Source organism: Chrysemys picta, chromosome 3 (assembly GCF_011386835.1).
Source record: "Chrysemys picta bellii isolate R12L10 chromosome 3, ASM1138683v2, whole genome shotgun sequence".
Lineage (NCBI taxonomy): Eukaryota > Metazoa > Chordata > Testudines > Emydidae > Chrysemys > Chrysemys picta.
In genome coordinates, this window is record NC_088793.1 from 104,398,605 (window position 1) to 104,424,303 (window position 25,699).

Here is a 25,699-nt window from a genome sequence, read left to right on the forward strand (position 1 = left end):
AAAACCCTAACATTTTCTCATAAAGTTTTCTTCTACAGTCTTATGGGAGCATAAAAGATATGGATAGTACTTAATCTGCTACCCACCACGTTTCATTGTATAAGGAATTTTGTTCTTTTACACAGAAGGAATCAGAATGTCAAAGAGCATATTAGGAAAACATTGCACCAGAATTCAGCATTCCATGATCTGTACAAAGCGTCCAGCACAGAAAAGTTCTACACGAAGATTTGGGTTTGTAGAAACAGAATCACATTTTAGTCAGTATCTGGCATGTCAGAGTAAATGAACGTGGTCTCAAATTAGGTATTTTTACAGCCCACAGCACCACGTTATCTGAGCACCTCACAGCCATATGTAAATTAAGGGCTCACTACTACCCCCACTGAACTAAATAGGAATTTCTCCACGCGTTTTCAATGTTAAGTAGGATTGATGCATTAATGCTTCTGCATCCCAACATTATTTAATAATTTGGAAAAAAGACACTCAAATAAAAGTGTCTAAACATGGACCTATTCAGGTATAGCTGTTTTCCAAAAGCAGTTAGACACTTCTTGCAAAAGTCAGAGTTTGACTAACTCCATGTGCAGGCAAGCCTTTAGAAAAGTAACATGTTTCTAACTTTCACAAGTGTAACTTCTTTGGGAAAATGCAAGTATAAAATGCTTGCTTTTATAAGATCAAACTAAATCCCCACAGCCTATATTTAGGGACCTTCCTCCTCTGTGAATCACTCCACCTCCTTGCTCCATTTACCTGCAGCTCTCCCAAACAGCAGCAGAATGAAACAGAAGACTGTCAACTTCAAACACCTGCTCAAACGATTTTGAATTGTAGCAGCAAACAGAACAGTTTTAGTTTTATGATATTGTTGCTTGCTTAGTTTAGTTTCATGATATTGTTACCCTAAGCAGGGGCAAACATCAGAACCTGAGCTTCAGAACTGTACACGCAAGAAACAATTTTTTAAGAGAAAATATCTTAATTTTTAACACTCGGCCAATATGGATAGTCACTCACCAAGGAAAGACAACCAAAGAGATTTTTTCAGCCCCTGAGGACCAAATGAGGGGTTAGGAAGAAAAATTTCCGCACAGCATGACAGGAGAAACCTTGAGGTCTCCAGTTCCACACCCACAGAGAGTGAATCATCCAGCAGAATCAAGCGGATGCACCCTACATAATCAGTTTTCAGCAAGTAGAAGCAACAAGGGATCTGGGCAGCTAGGTCATTCCCACTATCACTGGCACCTTCTAGCCGTGAAAATGGAAAAGGATGAGCAGAAATGGTTCTCACCCCACATGCCCAACTCTGGTTGAGTATTCATTTCACAGGCCTTTTCTACAGTACTGAAGCTAACTTTTTTAAATTGCTTCAGTCAGCATAGTTGTGTCACCAAGGTAGACAGAACATAACTTTGTCACCATTTTAAAGACACTTCTATACCGCATAGAAGTTTTTAAAAAGATATTTAGGAAAGTTATTCCTATCTACTTTGACAGAAAAACTATGTTACCAGAAACAACTGAATCACTCTCCTTCCCTCCTCCATTTACATAATGAGCAATTTCAGCAATGTAGTAAGGATTCTGGCCCTTGGCTAATTGTTATTTTAAATGGTCCCAAGGAGATTTTGAAGTTAAAATCTTGTTTACATTAATTAGATAGCATGGATAAGGATAATTCACATGATGTTGTTTGCAGTGTTGTTGTAGCTATGTTGGTCCCAGGATATCAGAGAGGCAAGATGGGTGAGGTACTCTCTTTTATTGGACCAACTTCTGTTATGACAAAGCCAGTCTCTTTCATCAACAGAAGTTAGTCCAATAAAAGATTATCTCACATACCTTGTCTCACCAATTCTCATTTTTCATTAATGTTAGTCTACAAAAAATGCATGTGTTTTCCTTTTTAAGGTTGTATCTTTGAAAGCCAAGTATTTAATTAGCTTGCATTTCTGTACAAAACAGCAAAATGTATTATATTATAAGAACACCCCCCAAAAAGTCCACTTTTCCTCACAACATGATTTTTCAATGACATTACATATGGTTTCACGGAGACTACTGTTTTACAACATCTATTCAGTATCTGTACCCTATAAATATAAGAGAAAACACCCACTTTTTCCTCCTCTTCTACCATGGCATGTATGCTTAAAAACAAACTGGAATCCATTTAAATAATCTATATAACAGTGAAATGCTCATTACAATAAACAAATTATATGTAACAATTGCACAAATTTCTATAAATATATAGTATCAGAGGGGTAGCTGTGTTAGTCTGGATCTGTAAAAACATCCGACGAAGTGGGCATTCACCCACGAAAGCTTATGCTCCAATACATCTGTTAGTCTTAAAGGTGCCACCGGACTCTCTGTTGCTTTATAAATATATAATGACACCAAGTTTGTCCAGGCTAGCTTGTGAATGTGTGTGGAAGAGACAGGGAAGTTAGTGATTTGACTTGCTGTGCAGATACAAAGTTTAAAATAGGTTTTCTGTTTTCACTATGATATATGAAATTAAGCACACTCATTTGTTGCTTTTGGACACAATAAATTGAAAAGATTTGGGGATGATGCATTTGCTACTTTCTCAATTGACAGAAATTATACCTCAGGGGTTCTAAAACTGGGGGTCACAACCCCTCAAAGGGTTGTAAGATTATTACATGGGGGTCACGAGCTGTCAGCCTGCACCCCCAAACTCAACTTGTGTGAAAGGGGTCACCAATACAAACGTTTGAGAACCACGGTACCTCAATTTGCAACTCTGTATGTTTTCAGATTTTTCAACATTGTGAGATTATTCTTGCATACACATATTTTCACAGCTGTCTGAATGTTAATACTTCTGGGGGAATGCTGAGCTACTGCGTATGTGCAGAATTCACGTCCCCGCAGATGTTTTTCTCCACAGAAAATACATTGTCAGAGAGGAACTGCAATTATGTCTTTTGCCACCAGGGGCTGCTGTGGCACCAGCACAGAGGGCAGCTGGCTCACCGTAGCAGTAGCCATCAGCAGCTGATAGGGAGAGAGCAGAGGCTGCTTTTTTCACAGCAACATGGATATGGGGGGGATGGGCAGAGCAGGGAGGGGGTCACACAGACTGGGATTCAGAAGGGCTAGTGGGGGGAACAGACGGAGCAGGGGCTGAAAGGGAGTGGGGGTGCAGGGCCACATGAGAACGGGGCGATGGTGGGAGAGCGGAGTGGGGATGCATGGACACATGGGGACAGGGGGAGGCAGTGCGTGGGGACACGGGTGCAGGGACCTGTGGGGGGAGGAGGGGTGCAGGGACACATGGGGATGGGGCAGATGTGCCTGACTGAATGGGAGAGACTAGGGGTCAGCCACGGTCTGCATGGGGGAGGCTCCCCAACTCCCTAACAATCCTCCCCTTCCGCCCCCCCCAAAAAACTCAACTATTCCATACTTCTCCCATCCACACCCAACAACACTCCAGTCTCACACCCAGGCTCCTTCCCAGCCATTAGTTCCCTCTCCCTCAGCTCCTCCATTACCTGACTCCCCTCAAGCTTTTGCACTGCTTCTGAGGGGTGTGCAAAATGTTTTTGTATTGTAGTTTAAATGAATTATTACTCAAAGTTGTGTGTTAATATGCCTAGTAAGGAATCTTTTTGTCAAAAACATTTCCTGAATCTTTTTTGTTGACTGTATTGTGACAGATGTACTTGTTGACAGGCATTTTGAAATAAATTACCAAAATAACTGAAACTGGAGTGTTTATAGGGTCATTTTGACAAATAAAATATGTAGAATTTTTAAATTTGTATGCAGAATTTTCAATTTTTTTGGTGCAGAATTCCCCCAGGAGTAAAATGAAAACGATTGTCTCTATGCTATACAGACAAAACATGTTCATCTAAGAAATACTGTGATACGGAAATTAAAGTGAGACAGTGAAATAATAACATTGATTTTCTCCTGAACTATTTGATTCAAATCATTATTTCCCTAGAGAGAAATGAGAGGATATTACAAAAATATTTGTACATTTAAGTTAATAGATGTCATGTTGGTAATAACATTTCTTTGTTCTGCTAGCAATCTATACACTATAGATATTATTACCCACAAGTAAAAATATAAAGAGAAGCCTATGTTTATTTAATGTGCAATTAGGAGTCTACACTTAAGTTTTGAGGAATCCTGCCAGCACATAACTTAGATCTGACAGTAATGTAGGTATTTTAAACAGCAAATCTCAATAATTTCGAGCTGGTGCCAGTCTGGATTACGTGTTTATTTTTCAGAGCAATCACTATTATCCTCTTAGAACAGTGGTTTTCAACCTTTCTTCATGCGCAGACCCCTAAAAAATTTAAAATGCAGCTGCAGACCCCTTTGGAAATCTTAGACTATCTGCAGACCCCAAGTTGAAAACCACTGCCTTAGAACATAAAAACAGCCACTTTATGCAGTGCCAAGAAAGTCTCTGTTTCATGCTCCCTCTGCTCTTTCTATAGTGGAAGGTAACTGCTCCTTTAAAGAAGGAAGAGTTGGGCTAAAAGTTTTGCTTCTAAATCTCCAATCGGCTATCAGAGTTGCACTGACTTGGCAAATGCTGCGGGTGTATTAAGTAAACAAGAACCTAATTCCTGCTCCATTAGAAGACGGGATGGAAGGAAGGTGAGTGTTTACCGAGTGAACAAAGACTACGGACAAGACTGAAATCTCCCTTTTCAGCTTGGGCGCTCCCTGCATTTGGTGGCACCCGAATCTATGGGATCAGGTTCCCCCGCTCGGGTCGCTCTTTCACAAAGCGGAGGAAACAGAAAAATGCAGGTTTTAAATAGGGGGGAAAGAACTATAAAGCCGCCGAGCCGCACTGGCGGAGCGTGGACCAGCGCAGGACCCGAAGCAGCGTCCGCCCCCGGCAGGGCTGAACGGCTCCCCCGCCCGCTCACTGCGCTGCTCCCGTTGAACTGGGCACGGCTCCCTGGGCCGCTCCCGGCAGGCGCTGGCTGAGAGCACGGGGCCTGCCAGACGATCACGGCCCCCCAGCCCCGTCCCCTGCGCTTCCCGCCGGGCCTGGCGCATGCCACCGGCCCACTGCTGGGGATGGGGCGGCCGCTCACCAAAGGCACCGCAGCTCTAGGAGCCCGCGGCAGTCCCGGGCCTAACGCGCGCGCTCCCGCGGAAGGAGGGGAGGGGGGCTCTGGCGCCCCCGTAGTTTCTTTTTGCCCTCAGCAGCGGCCTGGCCGCGCGAAGCAGAAACACAAACCCGCCAGGAACTGCGCGAGGCCGCCAGCGCGTTGGCGGGACCGCGCGGCTCCCAGTTCCCTCCGTTCCCTCCCTGCGGCCCGCGTAGCCGAGCCCGCCCTCTGCCCTCACCTGGCGGGCGGCGCTCCCAGCTGCCCCGCTCCCTTATCGCAGCTCGGCCGCCATTTCCCGTCGCCGTGAGGAAGAGACGGGGAGGGGAAACCATAGAGAAAAGAGAGAGGAGGACTACGACAGCGCGAGACTAGGCCACGTCACTTCCGCTCTAAGCTAGGTAAAGTCGCGCACTCATTAGCCACCACCATATTGGTCGCGGGCTTCCGGTGGAGTGTCGGGTCTCTGCCCACAGTAAAGATGGTGGCCACTGCTTCCGGGTTAATCAGGTGACGCTAAAGTCAGTCACATGACACCCGGGAGCCTGTGTTCGTATCCCGAGAAAGCGAGCGACCAGAAAGGGATGGGCCTGAGTCCCACCCCCAGTGTAGCGACCTGCCCCGACTCAGGGAACAGGCCGAGCTCCCCCTATAGCACCAGCTCGTGCCCTTGGCAGATCCTAGCTGAGTGTAACCGCGGGGAAGGACTCCTGCTGCAGCATCTGGTCCCGTCCCCTGTAGAGTGACCTGCAGGGAGAAGGGTCCCCCACTCCTGGGAGAGTTACTTACCTGTAGGGGGAAGGGCGCGTCCATCCACAGGAAGCTGTGCAAAGGTGTTTTTTCTCTCTCTCTCTCTCTGTAAAGCTGAGCACAGCCGATCCTATCAGTTTTACAGGAAGGAATGAGATCTCTTAACAGCAGCGCTTTACTGCAGGAGCTTTTGCAGCAGATATTTGCATATTGCTTTGTTGCAATACACCAATATAATATATGAGGAGAGGGAGCAGGAGGGAATTTACCTTAATGCTTCCAGCACTGCCTGTACAACAAAAATGTACTGTGACTGCTCATTGTGATACTTGAATATCGGTAGTGCATTCACATGCCACAAAGTTGAGTACATAATAAAATAACACTAATTTGGTGGGTTTTTACTTTTCCCCCGTTACTTCTGACCTTTGATTCCTCTCTACAGGAAAAAGTTCCCTCACCCGGCCTTTTTTCTGCACTAAGGACATTAAAAAGAATCTTCAGTCTTCTCTCTATGGCCTTCTTACAGGTTCTGTTTTATATAGATTCCATGATCATGGTCTCATCCAAGTTCTTGGTACACAGAAGAACAGTTGTTCAGATTGAAGGAATATTTTATATCAGGGGTTCTCAAACTGGGGGTTGGGACCCCTCAGGGGGTCGTGAGGTTATTACATGGGGGGTTGCGAGCTGTCAGCCTCCACCCCAAACCCTGCTTTGCCTCTAGCATTTATAATGGTGTTAAATATATTTAAAAGTGTTTTTAATTTATAAAGGGGTTGCACTCAGAGACTTGCTGTGTGAAAGGGGTCACCATACAAAAGTTTGAGAACCAATGTTCTATGTGTTAGCTAAGCTCCTTTACATATTCACATTTCTAAAGCGGAAATGGGTGTTTCTGAGAGTCTATGGTCAAGACCCTTCTGAGGTCTAAGAGCAGTGTTGTCCTGGCATGGCATGGCATGCTGCATTGATTGTAACATTACAATGTAGTGATGTAGCCCCACTCCCAAAGATATTACAGGGCGCAGAGATTGAGTTTTTCTCATTGATACCAGCGTAAAGCTGGAGCAACTCCATTGAAATCAGTAGAGTTACTCCAAGTTTACTCCATCGTAACGGATAGCAAAATTTGAATCTGAGCTGTGTAAGGTTTAGCTCTTCCTGTACAAAAGCCTGAGACTAACCCTTCCAGCTATGTCATTTCACATTATGATTGTGTTTAGTCTCACAAACCAAGTAGTATTAGGCTGTGTCAATCTATGTATTGGACAAATTACAGGGAAAGAAGTAAAGATGATTCAGTAGATGGCACTCTTTCATCTAAGTCAGCTCTCAATGAATACCTCGTACTGCTTCTAGTGGAGACTATGCAGGTAGAGGAGCTTGTCTCTTTAAGGTATATATAAATTGAAATAAATACAAATAAAGCCCTTCCCAACAATGGTAATTTAAGAGCCGATGGCACTTTCATAGAATAGATATATTAGCCCTGTTATTCTGGTTGGGTTTGGGTAATTACATTCTACTTCCCTAAATCCCCCCTGCTGTCTCAATTGGATATATTCTTTTTTAAAAAATCCGCAGTATATTAATAAGAGCTATGTACATGAACCCAAGTTAGAATTTGGGCTATAGAACTGTTTTGTTTTCTCAGCCATTTTGCTTTAGAGATATATACTCATTTTAAGAGCCCCAAAGGAAAAGTGGGTTGGGAAAGTAGGGCCAATAAACATTTTATTTTATAAAGATTGTAAAACAAAGAAATTGGTTGTTTAAATGTTGGTACCTTGAGTCCTGTAGTCTTTTTTTTAGAACTTTATAACTGCCTGTTTCTTGTCTTTCCTCAGTATTTACCACAGTAACAGCATAGTTTATGCAGTTTAAGATTGTAGTCTTTAATCCTGATTACTATGTCAACAAGGCCAACAGACAGCTCTCTGACACCACCTACTAAAAAGAAGACCCCACACCACAGTTCACACAGGAATTTAAAGATACCATCAAATACCTTCCCAAACAGCTCCAAGAAAAACTCTACAACCTCATCCCCCACATACCCACCCCAGGGACCTTCTACATGCTTCCCAAGATACACAAACCAGGGAACCCAGGCAGACCCATCATGTCTGAAGGAATGTCAGGAAACCATCCTCAATCCACTCACCACACAAAGGACTAGCTTTCTCCAAAGCACTACTGACTTCCTCCAGAAACTCCGCAACATTAACAGCTTCTTCCCCCACCCCAGAAAATCATCTTTGCCACCAGGGATGTCACCTCCCTATACACCCATGTCACTCACCATGATGGCATTGCTGCCTGCCTCAAATACCTATAAGATGTACAGCGTTCAGAAATTCACCCAAAATCATTGCCAAACTCATCCATTTCATCCTCACCCACAACTTCACATTTAACAACAAACATTTTGTCCAAATCATGGAAACAGCCATGGGTACTAGGATGGCTCCCCAATATGCCAGCCTCTTCATGGGCCACCTCAGGGAAGAATTTCTGAAAAAATGCATCACGAAACCAGTGATATATCTGAGATATATCAATTATGTTTTCATTCCTAGGTCAGACAACCTAAACTCCCTCATAGATTTCCACCACAACTTGAACCACCACATGCATCCATCAAACTCTCTCTAAAACACTCCCTCACCGCATCAACTTCATGGACACCATGATTATCTTCAACAATGGAATCCTACAAAAGACAACAATAACTCCTTGCTTAACGTTGTAGTTATGTTCTTGAAAAATGCGACTTTAAGTGGAATGAATCCAGTTCCCCATAAGAATTAATGTAAATGGGGCGGTTAGGTTCCAGGGAAATTTTTTTCGCCAGACAAAAGACATTATATACATATACAGTATAAGTTTTAAACTATTTTAAACAACTGATTTAATACTGTACTCAGCAATGATGATTGTGAAGCTTGGTTGAGGTGGTGGAGTCAGAAGGTGAAAGAGAGTGGATCATCCGGCTGCTCCTCTTGCTGTTCTTTCCAAAGTGCCAGAGGTGCTCAACTCCCAGCTCTGCCCCAGGCCTGCCCCCACTCCACCCTTCCCCCAAGGCTCCACCCCGCCCCGCCTCTTCCTGCCCCTGCTCCACCCCTCCCCCCAAGCGCGCCGAGTCCTCCTCCCCTTGCCCCCCAGCCTCCTGAACACTGCAAAACAGCTGATCAATTATGTTTTCATAATTGCTGCAGGCAGGAGGCGCGGGAAGAGAGGGGACAGGCTGTACGCCACATCCTCGCTCCTCTCCCCAGACACGAAAAAGCTGACTGCTACGGGCGGGAGGCACGGAGAGGGAAGGGGGAGTTGCGGATCTGCGGGGCTGCCAGTGGGTAGGAGGCACTGGGGGGGGGGGGCTGGAGGGGAGTTGATAGGGGTGCCGGCCCACCCTGGTTCCAAGCCCCCATGGCTAAACAGCATTATAAGCAAACATTGTGCAACTTTAAATGAGTATGTTCTCTAATCGATCAGCAACGTAACAATGAAACAACGTTAACCAGGACAACATTAAGTGAGGAGCTGCTGTAAACCCATAGCTCACCCTTACCTCCACAGATCCCTCCCAAACACACCAAAAAATCTGTTATCTGCAGCCAGGTCTTCAGAAACCACAGAATTTCCTCCAGAGAGAAAGTCCAGGATACACACCTAAACACATTTAAAACTGCCTTCACTAAACAAGGACACTTCATCAAAGAAGTAGATTTCACTATGGAATGGGCCACCCAAATACCTTGGAGAACCTACTTCCATATAGGGAAAGAACCAAAACAAAAAACCTCTGAGCCCACACTGGAATCCATACAAGGCATCTCGAAACAACTACAGCCCATATTTGATGGGGACCCCACCCTGAAAGAAATCTTTCCTGAACACTCTCTTCTGGCCTAAACAGCGGCAAGCTTGCCAAGCTCATTGTCAGAAGCAAGCTCACCACAGACCAGAACCAACCAACTCAAAGCGGCATCAGACCCTCACAGAACAATGAATGCAAAACAGTGGTTTGAGCATTGGCCTACTAAACTCAGGGTTGTGAGTTCAATCCTTGAGGGGGCCATTTAGGGAACTGGGATAAAAATCTGTCTGGGGATTGGCCCTGCTTTGAGCAGGGGGTTGGACTAGATGATCTCCTAAGGTCCCTTCCAACCCTGATATTAAATAATAAAAAAAAAACCTGCAGACATATCTCCGCTGCTGTGATGATCAGCATCAGCCACAACATACCTTTTAAGATTCATGGGCCCTATATATGCCTGTCACAATGTCATGTACCTCATCCAGTGCATCAAATGCCCCAATAACAACTATGTGGGTGAAATCAGACAATCACTATGCTTTCGAATGAACTCTCACAGAAAATGATAAAAGTCAAAAAAAAAAAAAAAAAAAAAACATATCACCCAGGGTGAACATTTCTCACAAAGTGATCACTCCATATTTGCTCTTTCAATAGTCATCTTCAAAGAAATCCACACAACACCTTCAAAAGGTGAGGCTGGGAACTTAAATTCATAACTTTGCTACACACCAATCACCATTGACTCAACAGGGACTCTTGTTTTATGGTTCATTACAACAATTTGTAATGTATCAGACTGCCTGCTACCCTTAATTGCCCACTTCAAACCCCTTATGCATAACAATCTAATCTGTAATTGTCCACTTCTTTTCAACTGGCCTCCAACATGTGTTATCCCTTATGCTTAACAATCTGTGTCCCACCTTGTATTTAGGTCAGACACCCTGATTTCCTTCCCCAGATCTGAAGAAGAACTCGGTGTAGCTCAAAAGCTTATACCTTCCATCAGCAGAAGTTGGTCCAATAAAAGATATTACCTCACCTACCTTGTCTCTCTGTAAACCACTTTGAAATCTTCAGATGGAAGGTGTTATAGAAGAGCAAATATTATTAATTAATCCATTATTGTATTGCTTTAAAATCCTGCTTCTTTTCTCACGTAGACAGTTTAAAAATGATCTTAAAACTAATCCTAAACGAGTGAAACTTGGCACATCTGCTCATCGGGGTTGAATTAGATACAAAAGCGGAACTTGATGGATTCTGAGGGGTTTTTTTTTTTTATTATTATACCTCACATTGCTCTCTTGGAGAGCAAAGTTTGAAAGGCCAGTGGTGGTAGCAGCAGAACATAGCAGTGAGTCTCTGGGTTCTGTTGCTGCAGGATATGTGACTGGGCAGCTGGCCCATCTCCTTGAAGATCCTTACAAGGTGGATTTGGCAGAAGTGAGGAGGGAGCAGACAGACATTCCTAACCCTGCTTCCCCCATCCCCTAAGAAACAGTAATGAAGGGAATGGGCCAGCTGGACACTCCTTGAACATCTTGCAGGGAAGTAGCCAGAAGACATCACTGGATTGAATAGCAAGGAGATACACTGCCTTTAAAAGTCTTCCTCATAAAGGCTAACTAAAAGATACAGGGAGGCCCACATCTATTGGGGATATAGGGAGCCATGGGTAGCTCTTGATTTGGACTGAATGGTATACATTTTTAGGGGATCTAAACATCACCCAAAGAGCTACATCCCTAAATATCCAAATAAAAACTGTGCAATACTGTTGATAGATTTAAGCATAATAGACAAAGGGAGGGATTTCCAAAAGCAAGAGATTTAGGAGCACAAGTTCTATTGAAAGTCAGTGGGATTTGTGCTCCTAAGTGACTTAGGAATTTTTGAAACTCCTACCCTAAGTATAAAAATGAGTCTTTAAAGCTTACAATAAAATGCTTCAAATGCAGTGGTATATGTATCCATGACAGATGTATCAAATACATTAATATAGGAAGCCTGACTTAAGTGACCACTCAGCACACCAGCACAAATTCATTGCCTAACAAAGAGGTCTAGAATCAACTCAGATTTTACAGGAAGCCTCTGGAATATTTAAAATATCATATCTTATTTTCAATGGTGTCTTTAATAAAAATGTATCTGTAGAGGAGAAAGCACTTGCACCTACAGCAATGAAACGGCATAAAGGAATGGGGGGGGGCACTCTCCTGCCTATCTGTTCTCTCTTTCTGCACAGAGAAATTAATAAAGTACTTAATTTTAACAAGGGAAATTGAACTTCCCTTGCCTCCCCTCAGGATGAGCCTTGATCACTTTTGATTTACATACAGTCTATTTTTTCCACATATCTTTGCCCAGATTTTGTTTATCAGGATATAAAATATAATTCTAAGTACACTTCTGATATTTGTATTTACACATTTTCTCAGTTTTTTCATTCTTCATGACTAGGAGATTTTATTTGAAGCAGTTATGAACTCTCTGTCTAGCCAGATGGTGCCTTTGTTCCTGTCTAAACTTCAGTAGAAACTGGAAAAACCTGTTGATTTTTTTTTTATACCTTTCCTATTGGCAAAAGAGATGTAGAGAAGGTGGTGCCTTGCCTTCAGCTGTGATGTCACTTTACATAACCACAGCCTTCTTTGTCCATTATTCCAGAGGCTTTCACTGGCCTCTGAGTTGTGAAGGCTTTGATAGTTGTTTCAATAAATTTCATTTGTTATTTATGGAACAGTTTTGTGTGATCGCTTTATTTTTCTTCAACCAATCCAGAGAAACAGTGATTTGTACGTGGCTCTGTTCCAGCCTTTAAACTAACATCTTATAGATCTCACAAGGAGCGTACTGTTGACAGTTAAGTTTTGTTGTGCCATGCAGTTTGTTTGCACATAGGAAATAACTTAGAAGTTTTGCAGTGATTCTAGAGTGTTATGACAGTGTTGGGTAAATCAAGATCTGTAACACACACCAACTCAGGAGCAACAATTTAATGCAAAACTAGTGAAGGTGTGAAGAAGCTACTATTTCCATATCTCTTCCTTTTTCTCTCTTGTTTTGCGTTGGTATCAGAACAAGTAAAGTAAAAATGGCTCAGCTGTGTGAAAAGTGTGTGAAGTTGCTTCAGGACTTTGTGTCCCTTGTGAAGAGGATGTCCTCAAGTCTGATACAGAACATTAAGGAGTATTTGATTCTGATAAGTGAATGCTCTTGCCTAAAACGAAAGACCTCTGAAGCCAGACAGCTATACAAACCTGTCCTTCTGCCACACGAAAAGGAGATGGCGCGAGAGTTTCTACAGCACATTGAAACAGGTGAGGGGCAGTTAATTGGGGTGATTTTTTTCTGCATAATGACAATGGACTACTGATGAAACTGTGCTGTTTGTTCCAACTTGGGTTTGTGCAGTTCAGTGCTGTGGTACAGGGATACAGCTACAGTGCTTTTCCTGCTGTATTTGGGAAACTGAGGGTTCAAGTGGCATAATAAAGAGCTGCATCAAAATGATCAATAGCTTTCCACTGTGACAGAGCTACAAATGCATAACCTGATTTGTACACAAAAAACATGTTTCATAATTCAGAGTCTTCTAGAAATTAAGACCAAAGTTTATCTGGTTAGTGGGAGGGATCTGAATCTTTGCCTTATCTCCCCTTGCCATTTATTGGAGTTACAGTGCTGGAAACAGAATGATCCAGCTCTTTAATCACACAACTACAAATTAAGTCTAGGTATGTGACAGGATTTTAGAGGGCACTAATGTTTGATAAAACTGTTCTGCTTTGGTACTCACAGAATATATTCATTTAACAGCTCCACTCTATTCAGTTAGATTCACGTTAATTTTCTCATATGTTTACCACATAATCTTTGTCATCACATACTTTATCTGATTTATTCATTTACCAGCTAGTCATCTCGGTGAGGGTCTTTGTGTTTTTATGTACAGGAGTTGGATTTGTGCACTAAAATATTATAAGAATTATCCTTTATCAGAATACACTCATTCCTACCCCTCTGCCCTGAATTTGTTTCTCAGCTTGTTGTGCTCCTATGAAACAACATAAATGCAGCCTGATTCTGAGAGGACACTTTGTGTGTGGTGTTGAAGTAGCTCAACTTTCAGTGGAACTTGAGGGCCCACTGCAGCTCATGGGATCAGGCCCACGAAGCATAGTTTCCACTCATCTTGATAGAGGGGGGATAAAAGGAGGAGGCTGTTTTGTTGAGACAATAGGCATATAGACTCAATATTAAGACAAGCAGTACTGAATGCAAGAAAGACTACAGGGATCATCCAAACTTTACTGTATGAGATAAATGTTGAGGGGAAGGCAAGGATCCAAAGGATCCAATCTCTCTTTGCATTTTTAAGTCAATACACCTAATACAGAAATAAGGTAGGGTTACTCATAGGCAATAGCAGCTACATATGTGGTGGGGATGGTTCCTTGGGCAATGCATTGCCTGTCTGTCCACATTTTCAAAATTTCACTGCACTTTTTAAAATCCTCTGGCCAATGTGGACACAAAGAGAGAAGAGAAGGATGCAAGTACAGCTTCTTATCAACCATTAATAAAAGAATGTCTATTACTGGTCTTCTTTAGCAGAACCAAGCTGCTTGAGATTTATCATGACATTCCATTTGTCACAGAAAAGGCGTGGAAAATAGTGTTAGCACCCCCAAAGTACGGGTGATCCCAGTTCCTTGTCTAAAACTTTATACAGTCTTTACATGGAAAGGCCTTTCCTGACCCCCAAATGAGAGGAAAGTGCAGGCTATCTGTGCAGTCAGCCTGCAGCAACTACTGCAATCTATTGGTTGCAGTAGTGTCCACAGACTACTGTTCCCCAACTGCACTGGGATTTTAGCTGGTGGGATCTTAACCCTTTGTGGACCCATTGGCCATACTCCTGCTTACTCACAAAGCCTGGTAATGTGTTCCAGCAGAGTGAAACATCACAGAGTATGTGGGGACGGGGAACGGAGTGAGAAATTCCTCAGTACAGCATTTCAGAGTAGCAGCCGTGTTAGTCTGTATCCGCAAAAAGAAGAACAGGAGTACTTGTGGCACCTTAGAGACTAACAAATTTATTAGAGCATAAGTTTTCGTGGACTACAGCCCACTTCTTCGGATGCATATAGAATGGAACATATATTGAGGAGATATATATACACACATACAGAGAGCATAAACAGGTGGGAATTGTCTACTCCGGTTTGAATAAGGACTGGGAATGGCTGAGCCATTACAAACATTGAATCTATCTCCCCTTGTAAGTATTCTCACACTTCTTATCAAACTGTCTGTACTGGGCTAGCTTGATTATCACTTCAAAAGTTTTTTTTCTCTTAATTAATTGGCCTCTCAGAGTTGGTAAGACAACTCCCACCTGTTTATGCTCTCTGTATGTGTGTATATATATATCCTCAATATATGTTCCATTCTATATGCATCCGAAGAAGTGGGCTGTAGTCCACGAAAGCTTATGCTCTAATAAATTTGTTAGTCTCTAAGGTGCCACAAGTACTCCTGTTTTTCAGTACAGCGTGTTATTATGCCTCTGCATTAGGAAGTCATAGAAAATAAACTTATGATAAAGGTGACTTGACCGCTTTAAACATGCATGCTATTTCTCACTAGTTATTGCACTAAGATTTTATAGTGTCAAATACCCATTTAGGTACATCAGAATGAAAATAGCAAAACTGAAAGAACAACTAGGTTCATAGAGTATAAATGGTCTCAGCCAGCTATCAGGGAGGAATAAAGTCCTGTATTTTTTTAACAACAAAGTCAGCTGGGATGCTGCTTTCTTTCAAAAGACCAACCAGCTCCTACAGGAATAAAACTATTGAGAAAGATTGGGTAGATCAGGTAATTTATGCATTTTCTCAAAAATAAAGTTAGAGGTTACTATTATTGTCAGGGTTATTTTCTACTGGAGTCTCCTACCAAACAGTCTTTAGGAAAAGACCAAGTATGGAATATTTCAGCTCAAAGAGCTAAAAGACAAAGGATGATTTATTATGAAATTTGCATTAACTGCTCCAACTATAACAAAACTCTCTTGTTCTTTTTGGCACAGTATATTAATCCCTTGTTTGAAAGATGCTATCTTTGCTTCAGCAATGGACTAACACCACAAACAAAGATTACTGCATCACCTTTGTTTGAGCCAGCAGCTAGAAAGGCTCCTAAGTCCTAACATCTGTCCTTAATTAGCTATTCGAGCAGAAAAACAGCCACAAATATGGTCCAACTGTTATTCAAATACTATATGTGTAATATGACTGCACATATCTGTGACAACTTGTTTCTCTACAAAGGCCACCATGCAAATAACTTTGATTTGTATCAGGTGAGCATTGTTGCTTCTTGTTTCTTTTTTATTCTTACTGACGTGGGACTGCATTGCTACACAGCAGCAGCTGCTAACTGCCTTTTGGCGGTAGACGGTGCAGTAGACTGGTAGCCTTCATCGGCGATCTGGGTGCTGGCAGCCGTGGGGCTGCATTGCACCAGCCCCTTGCCTTTTGGCAGTAGATGGTGTATTACGACGGGTAACCGTCCTATTACAAGTTGGGTCATCGCACATTAGCAGAGTCTTCCCTGAGCAGCAGATTGTGCAATAGGCCTGAAGACCATCGTAATACACTAACTGCCAAGCGCCCAGTATTTGCTGCCAAGCACCCAGAAAGATGCCGAGGGCTATCAGTCATGCTGCACCGTTGTCTTAAGATGTAAAAAATAGATTTGCTCTGTATTCATTTGCTTCCCCCTCCCTCCGTCAAATCAACGGCCTGCTAAACCCAGGGTTTTCAGTTTAATCTTTGGGGGGACCATTCTGTGTGACAGTTGTTTGTGTTTCTCCCTGATGCACAGCCACCGTTCTTGATTTTAATTCCCTGTACCTGTACGCCATGTCGTCACTCGGCCCGCCCTCCCTCCTTCCCCTAGTCCGTCAGATACTACTTTCGTGCCTTTTTTTTGAATTCTGGGTTGAGATCCCAATGCCCGGATGATGCAAAACAGTGTTGCGGGCGGTTCTGGGTACATGTCGTCAGGCCCCTCCCCGCCCCGTCACAGCAACAGCAGACAATAGATTCACGCCTTTTTACCTGGGTTACCTGTGCAGACAACATACCACGGCAAGCATGGAGCCCGCTCAGCTCAGCTGAGCTCACCGTCACCATCTGTCCTCTGGGTGCCGGCAGACGTGGGACTGCATTGCTACACAGCAGCAGCTGCTAACTGCCTTTTGGCGGTAGACGGTGTAGCATGAGTAATAGCCGTGGGGCTGGCAGCCGTAGGGCTGCATTGCACCAGCCCCTTGCCCTTTGGTAGGAGATGGTATATTATGACTGGTATCCGTCGTCGTCGTACTGGAGTGGCTGTCAATCATGGCCACCTGGGCAGACATGCTACTGTCTCGATGATGATGGCTACCAGTCGTAGTATAGTATTTTCTGCCAATTGCCCAGTATTGTCTGCTAAGCACCCAGAAGAGGCTGAGGGCGATCTGGGTGCTGGCGGACGTGGGGCTGGCAGACGTGGGGCTGCATTGCACCAGCCCCTTGCCTTTTGGTAGACGATGGTATATTACGATTGGTAACCGTCGTCATCATACTGCAGAGGCTATCACTCATGCTGCACCGTCGGCTGCCAGCTTAAGATGTAAAAAATAGATTTGTTCTGTATTCATTTGCTTCCCCTTCCTCCGTGAAATCAACGGCCTGCTAAGCCCAGGGTTTTCAGTTTAATCTTTGGGGGGACCATTCTGTGTGACAGTTGTTTGTGTTTCTCCCTGATGCACAGCCACCTTTCTTGATTTTAATTCCCTGTTCCTGTACCTGTACGCCATGTTGTCACTCGGCCCTCCCTCCCTCCCGCCCTCCCTTCTTCTCCTGGTCCATCAGATACTAGTTTCACGCCTTTTTTCTGACCAGGCGCCATAGCTAGCACTGGGATCATGGAGCCCGCTCAGATCACTGCGGCAATTATGAGCACTATGAACACCACGCACATTGTCCTGGAGTATATGCAGAGCCAGGACATGCCAAGGCGAAACCCGGACCAGCCGAGGAGGCGATTGCAGCGCGGCGAAGAGTGTGATGAGGAAATTGACACGGACATAGACCTCTCACAAGGCACAGGCCCCAGCAATGTGGAAATCATGGTGTCACTGGGGCAGGTTCATGCCGTGGAACGCCGATTCTGGGCCCGGGAAACAAGCACAGACTGGTGGGACCGCATCGTGCTGCAGGTATGGGGCGATTCCCAGTGGCTGCGAAACTTTCGCATGCGTAAGGCCACTTTCATGGAACTTTGTGACTTGCTTTCCCCTGCCCTGAAACGCCAGGATACCAAGATGAGAGCAGCCCTCACAGTTCAGAAGCGAGTGGCGATAGCCCTGTGGAAGCTTGCAACGCCAGACAGCTACCGGTCAGTCGGGAATCAATTTGGAGTGGGCAAATCTACGGTGGGGGCTGCTGTGATCCAATTTGCCAGGGCAATGAAAGACCTGGTGATATCAAGGGTAGTGACTCTGGGCAACGTGCAGTCAATAGTGGATGGTTTTGCTGAAATGGGATTCCCAAACTGTGGCGGGGCCATAGACAGAACCCATATCCCTATCTTGTCACCGGAGCACCAAGCCACCGACTACGTAAACCGCAAGGGGTACTTTTCAATGCTGCTGCAAGCCCTGGTGGATCACAAGGGACGTTTCACCAACATCAACGTGGGATGGCCGGGAAAGGTACATGATGCTCGCGTCTTCAGGAACTCTGCTCTGTTTTGAAAGCTGGAGGAAGGGACTTTCTTCCCGGACCAGAAAGTAACCGTTGGGGATGTTGAAATGCCTATCGTGATCCTTGGGGACCCAGCCTACCCCTTAATGCCATGGCTCATGAAGCCGTACACAGGCAGCCTGGACAGGAGTCCGGACCTGTTCAACTACAGGCTGAGCAAGTGCCGAATGGTGGTGGAATGTGCATTTGGACGTTTAAAAGCGCGCTGGCGCAGCTTACTGACTCGCTCAGACCTCAGCGAAAAGAATATCCCCATTGTTATTGCTGCTTGCTGTGCGCTCCACAATATCTGTGAGAGTAAGGGGGAGACCTTTATGGCGGGGTGGGAGGTTGAGGCAACTCGCCTGGCCGCTGATTACGCGCAGCCAGACACCAGGGCGGTTAGAGGAGCACAGCAGGGCGCGGTGCGCATCAGAGAAGCTTTGAAAACGAGTTTTGTGACTGGCCAGGCTACTGTGTGAAACTTCTGTTTGTTTCTCCTTGATGAACCCTCCAAACCCCCCCCCCCCGACCCGGTTCACTCTACTTCCCTGTAAACCAACCACTCCACCCCACCCTCCCCTCCCCAATTCGAGCACCGCTTGCAGAGGCAATAAAGTCATTGTTTTTTCACATTCATGCATTCTTTATTAGTTCCTCACAGAAGTAGGGGGATAATTGCCAAGGTAGCCTGGGATGGGTGGGGGAGGAGGGATGGAAAAGGACACACTGCATTTTAAAACTTTAAGTCTTATTGAAGGCCAGCCTTCTGATGCTTGGGCGATCATCTGGGGTGGAGTGACTGGGTGGACGGAGGCCCCCCCACCATGTTCTTGGGCGTCTGGGTGAGGAGGCTATGGAACTTGGGGAGGAGGGCTGTTGGTTAAACAGGGGCTGTAGCGGCGGTCTCTGCTCCTGCTGCCTTTCCTGCAGCTCAACCATACGCTCGAGCATATCAGTTTGATGCTCCAGCAGACGGAGCATTGACTCTTGCCGTCTGTCTGCAAGCTGATGCCACCTATCGTCTTCAGCCCGCCACTTGCTCTTTTCATCCCGCCATTCAGCCCGCCACCTCTCCTCTCGTTCATATTGTGCTTTTCTCATGTCCGACATTGACTGCCTCCACGCATTCTGCTGTGCTCTATCAGCGTGGGAGGACATCTGCAGCTCCGTGAACATATCGTCCCGCGTCCTACGTTTTCTCTTTCTAATGTTCACTAGCCTCTGCGAAGGAGAAACATTTGCAGCTGGTGGAGGAGAAGGGAGAGGTGGTTAAAAAAGACACATTTTAGAGAACAATGGGTACACTCTTTCATTACAAGGTCGCATATTTCGGCTTGCAGGCAGCCATGGTAGGCCACAGTGTTTTGGCTTTTTTAACCTTCTTAACATGTGGGAAAGGTTTCAAACAGCAGCGCATTTCCCATATCAAGGATGAATTGGGTTGTCCATTTAAAATGGGTTTTCAATGTAAAAGGAGGGGCTGCGGTTTCCCGGTTAACATGCGGCACAAACCCAAGTAAACCACACCCCCCCCCACACACACACACGATTCTCTGGGATGATCACTTCACCCCTCCCCCCACCGCGTGGTTAACAGCGGGGAACATTTCTGTTCAGAAGAGCAGGAACGGGCGCCTCTGAATGTCCCCTTAATAAAATCACCCCATTTCAACCAGGTGACCGTGAATGATATCACTCTCCTGAGGATAACAAAGAGCGATAAGGAATGGATATTGTCTGCATGCCAGCAAACACCGGGACCATACGCTGCCATGCTTTGTTATGCAATGATTCCAGACTACGTGCTACTGGCCTGGAGTACATGAAGGAGAGCTTTCTGGAGATGTCCCTGGAGGATTTCCGCTCCATCCCCATACACGTTAACAGACTTTTCCAGTAGATGTACTGGCCACGATTGCCAGGGAAAATTAATCATTAAACACGCTTGCTTTTAAACCATGTGTAATGTTTACAAATATTTACAAAGGTACACTCACCAGAGGTCTCCTGTGTGCCCTGAGGGTCTTGGGTGAGTTCGGGGGTTACTGCTTCCAGGTCCAGGGTCACAAACATATCCTGGCTGTTGGGGAAACCGGTTTCTCCGCTTTCTTGCTGCTGTGAGCTACCTACAGTACCTCCATCCTCATCTTCCTCGTTCCCCGAACCGTCATCCCTGTGTGTTTCTCCATTGACGGAGTCATAGCACACGGTTGGGGTAGTGGTGGCTGCACCCCCTAGAATGGCATGCCGCTCCGCGTAGAAGCGGCAAGTTTGCGGCTCTGCCCCGGACCTTCCGTTTGCTTCTCTGGCTTTGTGGTAGGCTTGCCGTAGCTCCTTAATTTTCACACGGCACTGCTGTGTGTCCCTGTTATGGCCTTGGTCCTTCATGGCCTTGGAGACCTTTTCTAATACTTTGCCATTTCTTTTACTGCTACGGAGTTCAGCTAGCACGGATTCATCTCCCCATATGGCGAGCAGATCCCGTACCTCCCGTTCGGTCCATGCTGGAGCTCTTTTGTGATCCTGGGACTCCATCACGGTTACCTGTGCTGATGAGCTCTGCGTGGTCACCTGTGCTCTCCACGCTGGGCAAACAGGAAATGAAATTCAAATGTTCGCGGGGCTTTTCCTGTCTACCTGGTCAGTGCATCTGAGTTGAGAGTGCTGTCCAGAGCGGTCACAATGAAGCACTGTGGGATAGCTCCCGGAGGCCAATAACGTCGAATTCCGTCCACACTACCCCAATTCCGACCCGCAAAGGCCGGTTTTATCGCTAATCCCCTCGTCGGAGGTGGTGTAAAGAAACCGGTTTAAAGGACCCTTTAAGTCGAAAGAAAGGGCTTCGTCGTGTGGACGTGTCCAGGCTTAATTCGATTTAACGCTGCTAAAGTTGACGTAGACCAGGCCTGAGAGTCACAAGTAGTGGCTGGGCCATCTGTGATGGTCCAGAGAAGTAGCAGCCTTGATTGTGGACTGCAGCTGACCTAAGAAGGGGCAAAGATGGCTCAGGTTACCAGCATCTATTGATTTTTTGGAGGGAGCTGGGATTGGAGCAGTCCTTAACGTAAGCTATAGCAGCATACTAAGCGTCAATGCTCTCTATAGAGCTACCCAGCAGTGCAGAATAACCAGCGTGCATTATGCTTCTGCCACTTCTCCTGTTTCTTCCACTCCCCCCTCCACTGAAAATGTGTCTGATATTTTAGCCACATTATACCCAGTAATTAGCATGGGCATTTAGCAGCTAAAATATTTTACATACTTTTTTGAATACTGGTATGCAAATTTTGTATTTTCTTAACTTTGCATTTTCTGGCTCCTAGAGGCTTTATGATTAAAAATAGTTTATACTGAATTTTCTTAGTTTAGAGAAGAAAGGGGGAATGTCCATAGAAAACTAGATTATGAGAGCTATAATACTGTTTTCCAACTTCAGATCTTAACATGCTTTACAAAGTACCATTCTCTCCATTATATGGACAGGGAAACTGACATACAGGGATAAGAGTGACTTGCCCAAGGTCCCAAGGAGTCTACTGGTGAAGCTAGGACATGAACGCAGGTCTCCTGAGTCCTACTTCAGCTATCTATCCTGTAGCCACTCTTTATAGAAGCTACCCTGTGAATTGATAGGAAAGGTTTAATTTCACTACTTTTGTGCTATGAAATTGGATGTGGAGGGAGGAGAGAGCTGATGCTGTTTCATGTTAGCTGCAATTGGTGGCTTTTATACTTTCACTCTTGTCATAGCATGGAAACCACTTCCTTCATGTAGTTAATGACCTGCTAATGAAGACCTTTCTTTTTTGTTTGAGCTGAACTCTGTGGTCCATTCCATTTACAAAACAACACAGACCTATCTAGTTCCCTCCGGTCTTAATTCCACTTTTACAAAACTGGTGGCTCTTCCCTGCCCTGTAGAATCCCACAGAATTAAATTCTTGGTTAGCTGCTCTTTCTGTCTTCTCCCCATTGGTCATCATATTTCTTTCTTTAACCTTAACTATCACCCATATTAATAATATGCAGCTTTATTGGCAGCATTTTCTTTCTACCATAGTTATTGCAACTCCCTTCTTTATGCCTGTCTAGATGAAAGCTCATCCCTCCATAGGCCAGCATGTGTAAAATTCAGTTGTGTGGCTTCTCGTGTGTACAAAAATGTGTGACCACATCATTCTTATACAACTTCACTGGCTTCCTATTCATCAGTTCAAAATTACCAAAATGTATAAAATTTCTTATGGCTTTTCTGTCTTTCATTGATTAACTCTCATCTCTGCTTCCGGATCCCTCCATTCCTCTAGCAGAGGTCTCCTCTCCGTCTCTCTGTATAGTTACACCACCAATGATGTGAGAACATTTTACTTTGCAATTCCTGCAATCAAGAAAAACCTTCCTGTATCTGTCCACTTGGTTAATTCTCACTCTTTAAAAATCCAAGATAAAAATGTGTCTTTCTCACTTTGCCCCAACCCTTCTCTGTGCTGTTGCTTAATTCTGTACAGTGCTTTGCGTTATAGTCTTCATCCCAAAGTGGCTATACAAAATATGCTGGTATTGCATTCATAAAATATGAGCCATCTATTTCCATTAATGTGCATCTAGCAAGGCACAAAATGCTAGTATCTCTACTCTTCTCTTTTGCAACATAAATACGTCTTGACAGAGGGGCCAGTAGAGTTGTTTGTTTTTTTGTGTGACGGGGATAACCTTGTCTGGGATGATTAACCATGGAAAAATCTTTCAGATTAATTGTTGCAATACTACTTATCTAGAACATGCATGGATTTGCTTCAGATAATGCTAGCCTTAATTAGTATCACATTCTACATACCTTCAGGTGGGCCTATCCTGATGATTCAGTTCATTAATGATTGAACATTAACTATGGGCCAAATTCTAAGTCTTTATTCACAGCATGATAGTATCTTTGGGTAGATGGACCTCTCCGGGCATAGATTTCCTCCTTCACATGCAGAAGAAGGGACACCGATTTCTGCAGCAGTATTCTTTCCACCTCCCCTAGATGTCACAGAGGACTGTCTTCAGGTCCTAGGATCCATTGGTGTGTTAAGTGCAGGGAATGAGGGTTGGGAGGTGGTGGGGAGAAGTGGGTAGGCCAGGGGTTTCTCAGCACCCAGTAGAAACATAGGAGAACATTTAATATACTCAGAAGCAGTTATATTCACTGTCTTAAGAAGCCCCTTCCTCTGGGATGGGATCCTTAAAGTGGAAGCCTAGGGGCAGGCACCTGCTGAGGAGGCCTTAGCAGTGCATCTTCTTTGATGCTAGGCAGCCAGGGCAGAGCTGCAGGGGGCCTAGAGCTGCTGTGGAGGCCCAGTACTTCTGCAACTTTGATGAATTCCCAAGAGCCAACCTGTTTGAGTAGAACTGTGGTTCGTGCTGCATGTGGCTAAATCTTGTGGCCCTCACAGAATGACATGAGGAAATTCCACTTGGAGTTTTCCTCCTTCCTTAGCTCTCTCTTGAGGTTCTACCTCAGGAGGGGGTGATCCAGTCTTCAGATTCTGATCGAGCAAAACTCCCAAAGAAATACTTCACTGAATAAAAACTGAGGGCCAAATCTTCTTCTGAAGCATTTGATACTGGCCACTTTTGGAGATATGATCACTAGAGTAGACTTGCTATAGTCCATTCCGATATGCTAGTCCATGTGTTTTGGGTTGCCTGCTGGTTTAAATCCCTGGGAATTCTGAACTCCTGAACACGAAACCTTTTCAGGATTAACTAAATCTGTGCTGTCATTGTAAATTCCACAGGTTTTGAAATGTCACCATTTGGAAAGGACTCCCTGGAAGCTCTGAGGACCTTAGCATTTTCAGAAAACCCTGGTTTACAGCAGTCTGCGGCTCTGTATTACTTGCATATGAGTCAGCACTGTAAGTAAGCTCCTTCTGGTGCATTTGAAGATTTTCATAAATATAACTAAACAAAAAGTATTTTCCCCAAACTGTTAAGCTCTTTAATGAATTTAAGATCTTTTTTCAATCTCTTGTTGCAAAGGAAGTGCTGTCATAGTTTTATATGTGCAGAGTCACTTGTGGAACAAGTGACATCTGGTTTTATTATAGGCAGATGATACTGGTGCCTATAAGAGACAAAGTCACCTTTATAACTATGACAATTCTGTAAAATTTCAACACAGCCTTTATAGGATATGCCTATTACATTTGAATTGGGTGTACTGTGAACCGCCCATAAGTTACACAGCATAGGGTATCGTGAGAGACAGCAGAGGAAGTGTCCTATTGGGGCTATACTGTGGAACGCCAGGAGATGACAACTTGCAATGTCTCTTCGATGAAAGTTTTTCAGATGGTCCGTTAACAGGGAGCAGGAGTCAGTACACAACTGTCTAGCAAAGACTGTCCAGCTGGAAGTTGGATATTGAGGTTTCTCACATCAGACTTGATGTGAAAGGATTCGGGATTTTGAGTTGTGCTTTAAAAATATGGGGAGGGAAGCTATCTGAGAGGTAACAGACAAAGTAGGGACAGTGGAGGGGAACAGTGAGTAAATATTTTTTATATAAGATGAGTATTCAACGGTTTGTACATCAGAAAATGCGTCAAATTCTCCCCTTGGCTACACATGTGCAATTCCCTTGATTCCAATAAAGTTACATCAGTAGAGAATTTGGCCTGATGTCTTTACATCATATGTTTCTTACTGCTGAAAAGCACACATAGTCATCCAACCTAGGATCTGATATGGGGCAGAAAGACTTGTTTGGTAGCTAGACTTAAAAGTAATTTCTGTTTTTCCCCCCCTTCCCCACGTTTGGCCAATAATATTTCTAAAATATCTGATTATTAAAGTGATAGTGAACAGCTTGGCCTGATCGCCTTACTGAGACTGGAATATAAATGCATAATATTTGACTATGGTAGCACCTCAGCCTGAAGATACATGAAGAAATGACAAAGTGGAGAGACTTGTTCATTATTTCTTCTCATTTCTACAGTGAGCACCCATCTGCCTGCTGAGCATTTGGAATCCTATTATGCTTTACTGCAGTCCAGTGACATGGAGGTTCAGCAGATATCTTCCTTGTCCCTCGTAAATTTTTTGCTGGAAGGAAACAGTGAGTAAATCAAGAGATCTCTGCTCTTGGTGGAAACAGATTTCTCTGTTCACTAAGACCCAATTTACGTTGAGAG

At 44.4% G+C, this 25,699-nt stretch overlaps 3 protein-coding genes across 36 annotated transcripts in view; 1 reads left to right on the plus strand and 2 right to left on the minus strand.

The window, feature by feature from the left end:
* Positions 1-6,071, minus strand: part of BCLAF1 (BCL2 associated transcription factor 1) — a 28,886-nt gene extending 22,815 nt beyond the window's left edge. For 19 of the 33 annotated variants that reach the window (XR_010599689.1, XR_010599694.1, XR_010599696.1 and 16 more), the window contains exon 1: positions 5,371-5,509. The gene's annotated coding sequence lies outside the window, so the exon portion shown is untranslated. Of the gene's footprint in view, positions 1-5,370; positions 5,510-5,918 lie in introns of those variants that run through there. The other 14 variants (XR_010599690.1, XR_010599697.1, XM_065588718.1 and 11 more) reach the window with 2 other exon arrangements.
* The window catches only part of LOC101934166 (uncharacterized), a 65,768-nt gene continuing 45,462 nt past the window's right edge, over positions 5,394-25,699 (plus strand). Inside the window, exons 1-3 of one of the 2 annotated variants that reach the window (XM_065588720.1) lie at positions 5,394-5,530; positions 24,299-24,418; positions 25,504-25,623. In XM_065588720.1, the coding sequence (XP_065444792.1) occupies positions 24,307-24,418; positions 25,504-25,623 (232 nt within the window). In that variant the 5' untranslated portion in view covers positions 5,394-5,530; positions 24,299-24,306. Of the gene's footprint in view, positions 5,531-12,657; positions 13,032-24,298; positions 24,419-25,503; positions 25,624-25,699 lie in introns of those variants that run through there. The other variant, XM_065588719.1, reaches the window with a different exon arrangement.
* On the minus strand, positions 19,128-21,499 carry LOC135982367 (uncharacterized). The gene is made up of 2 exons (XM_065588736.1): positions 20,513-21,499; positions 19,128-19,759 (listed from the first exon to the last, which is right to left on the minus strand). The coding sequence occupies exons 1-2, from the start codon at positions 21,048-21,050 to the stop codon at positions 19,257-19,259; spliced, it is 1,041 nt and encodes a 346-aa protein (XP_065444808.1). The 5' UTR covers positions 21,051-21,499; the 3' UTR covers positions 19,128-19,256.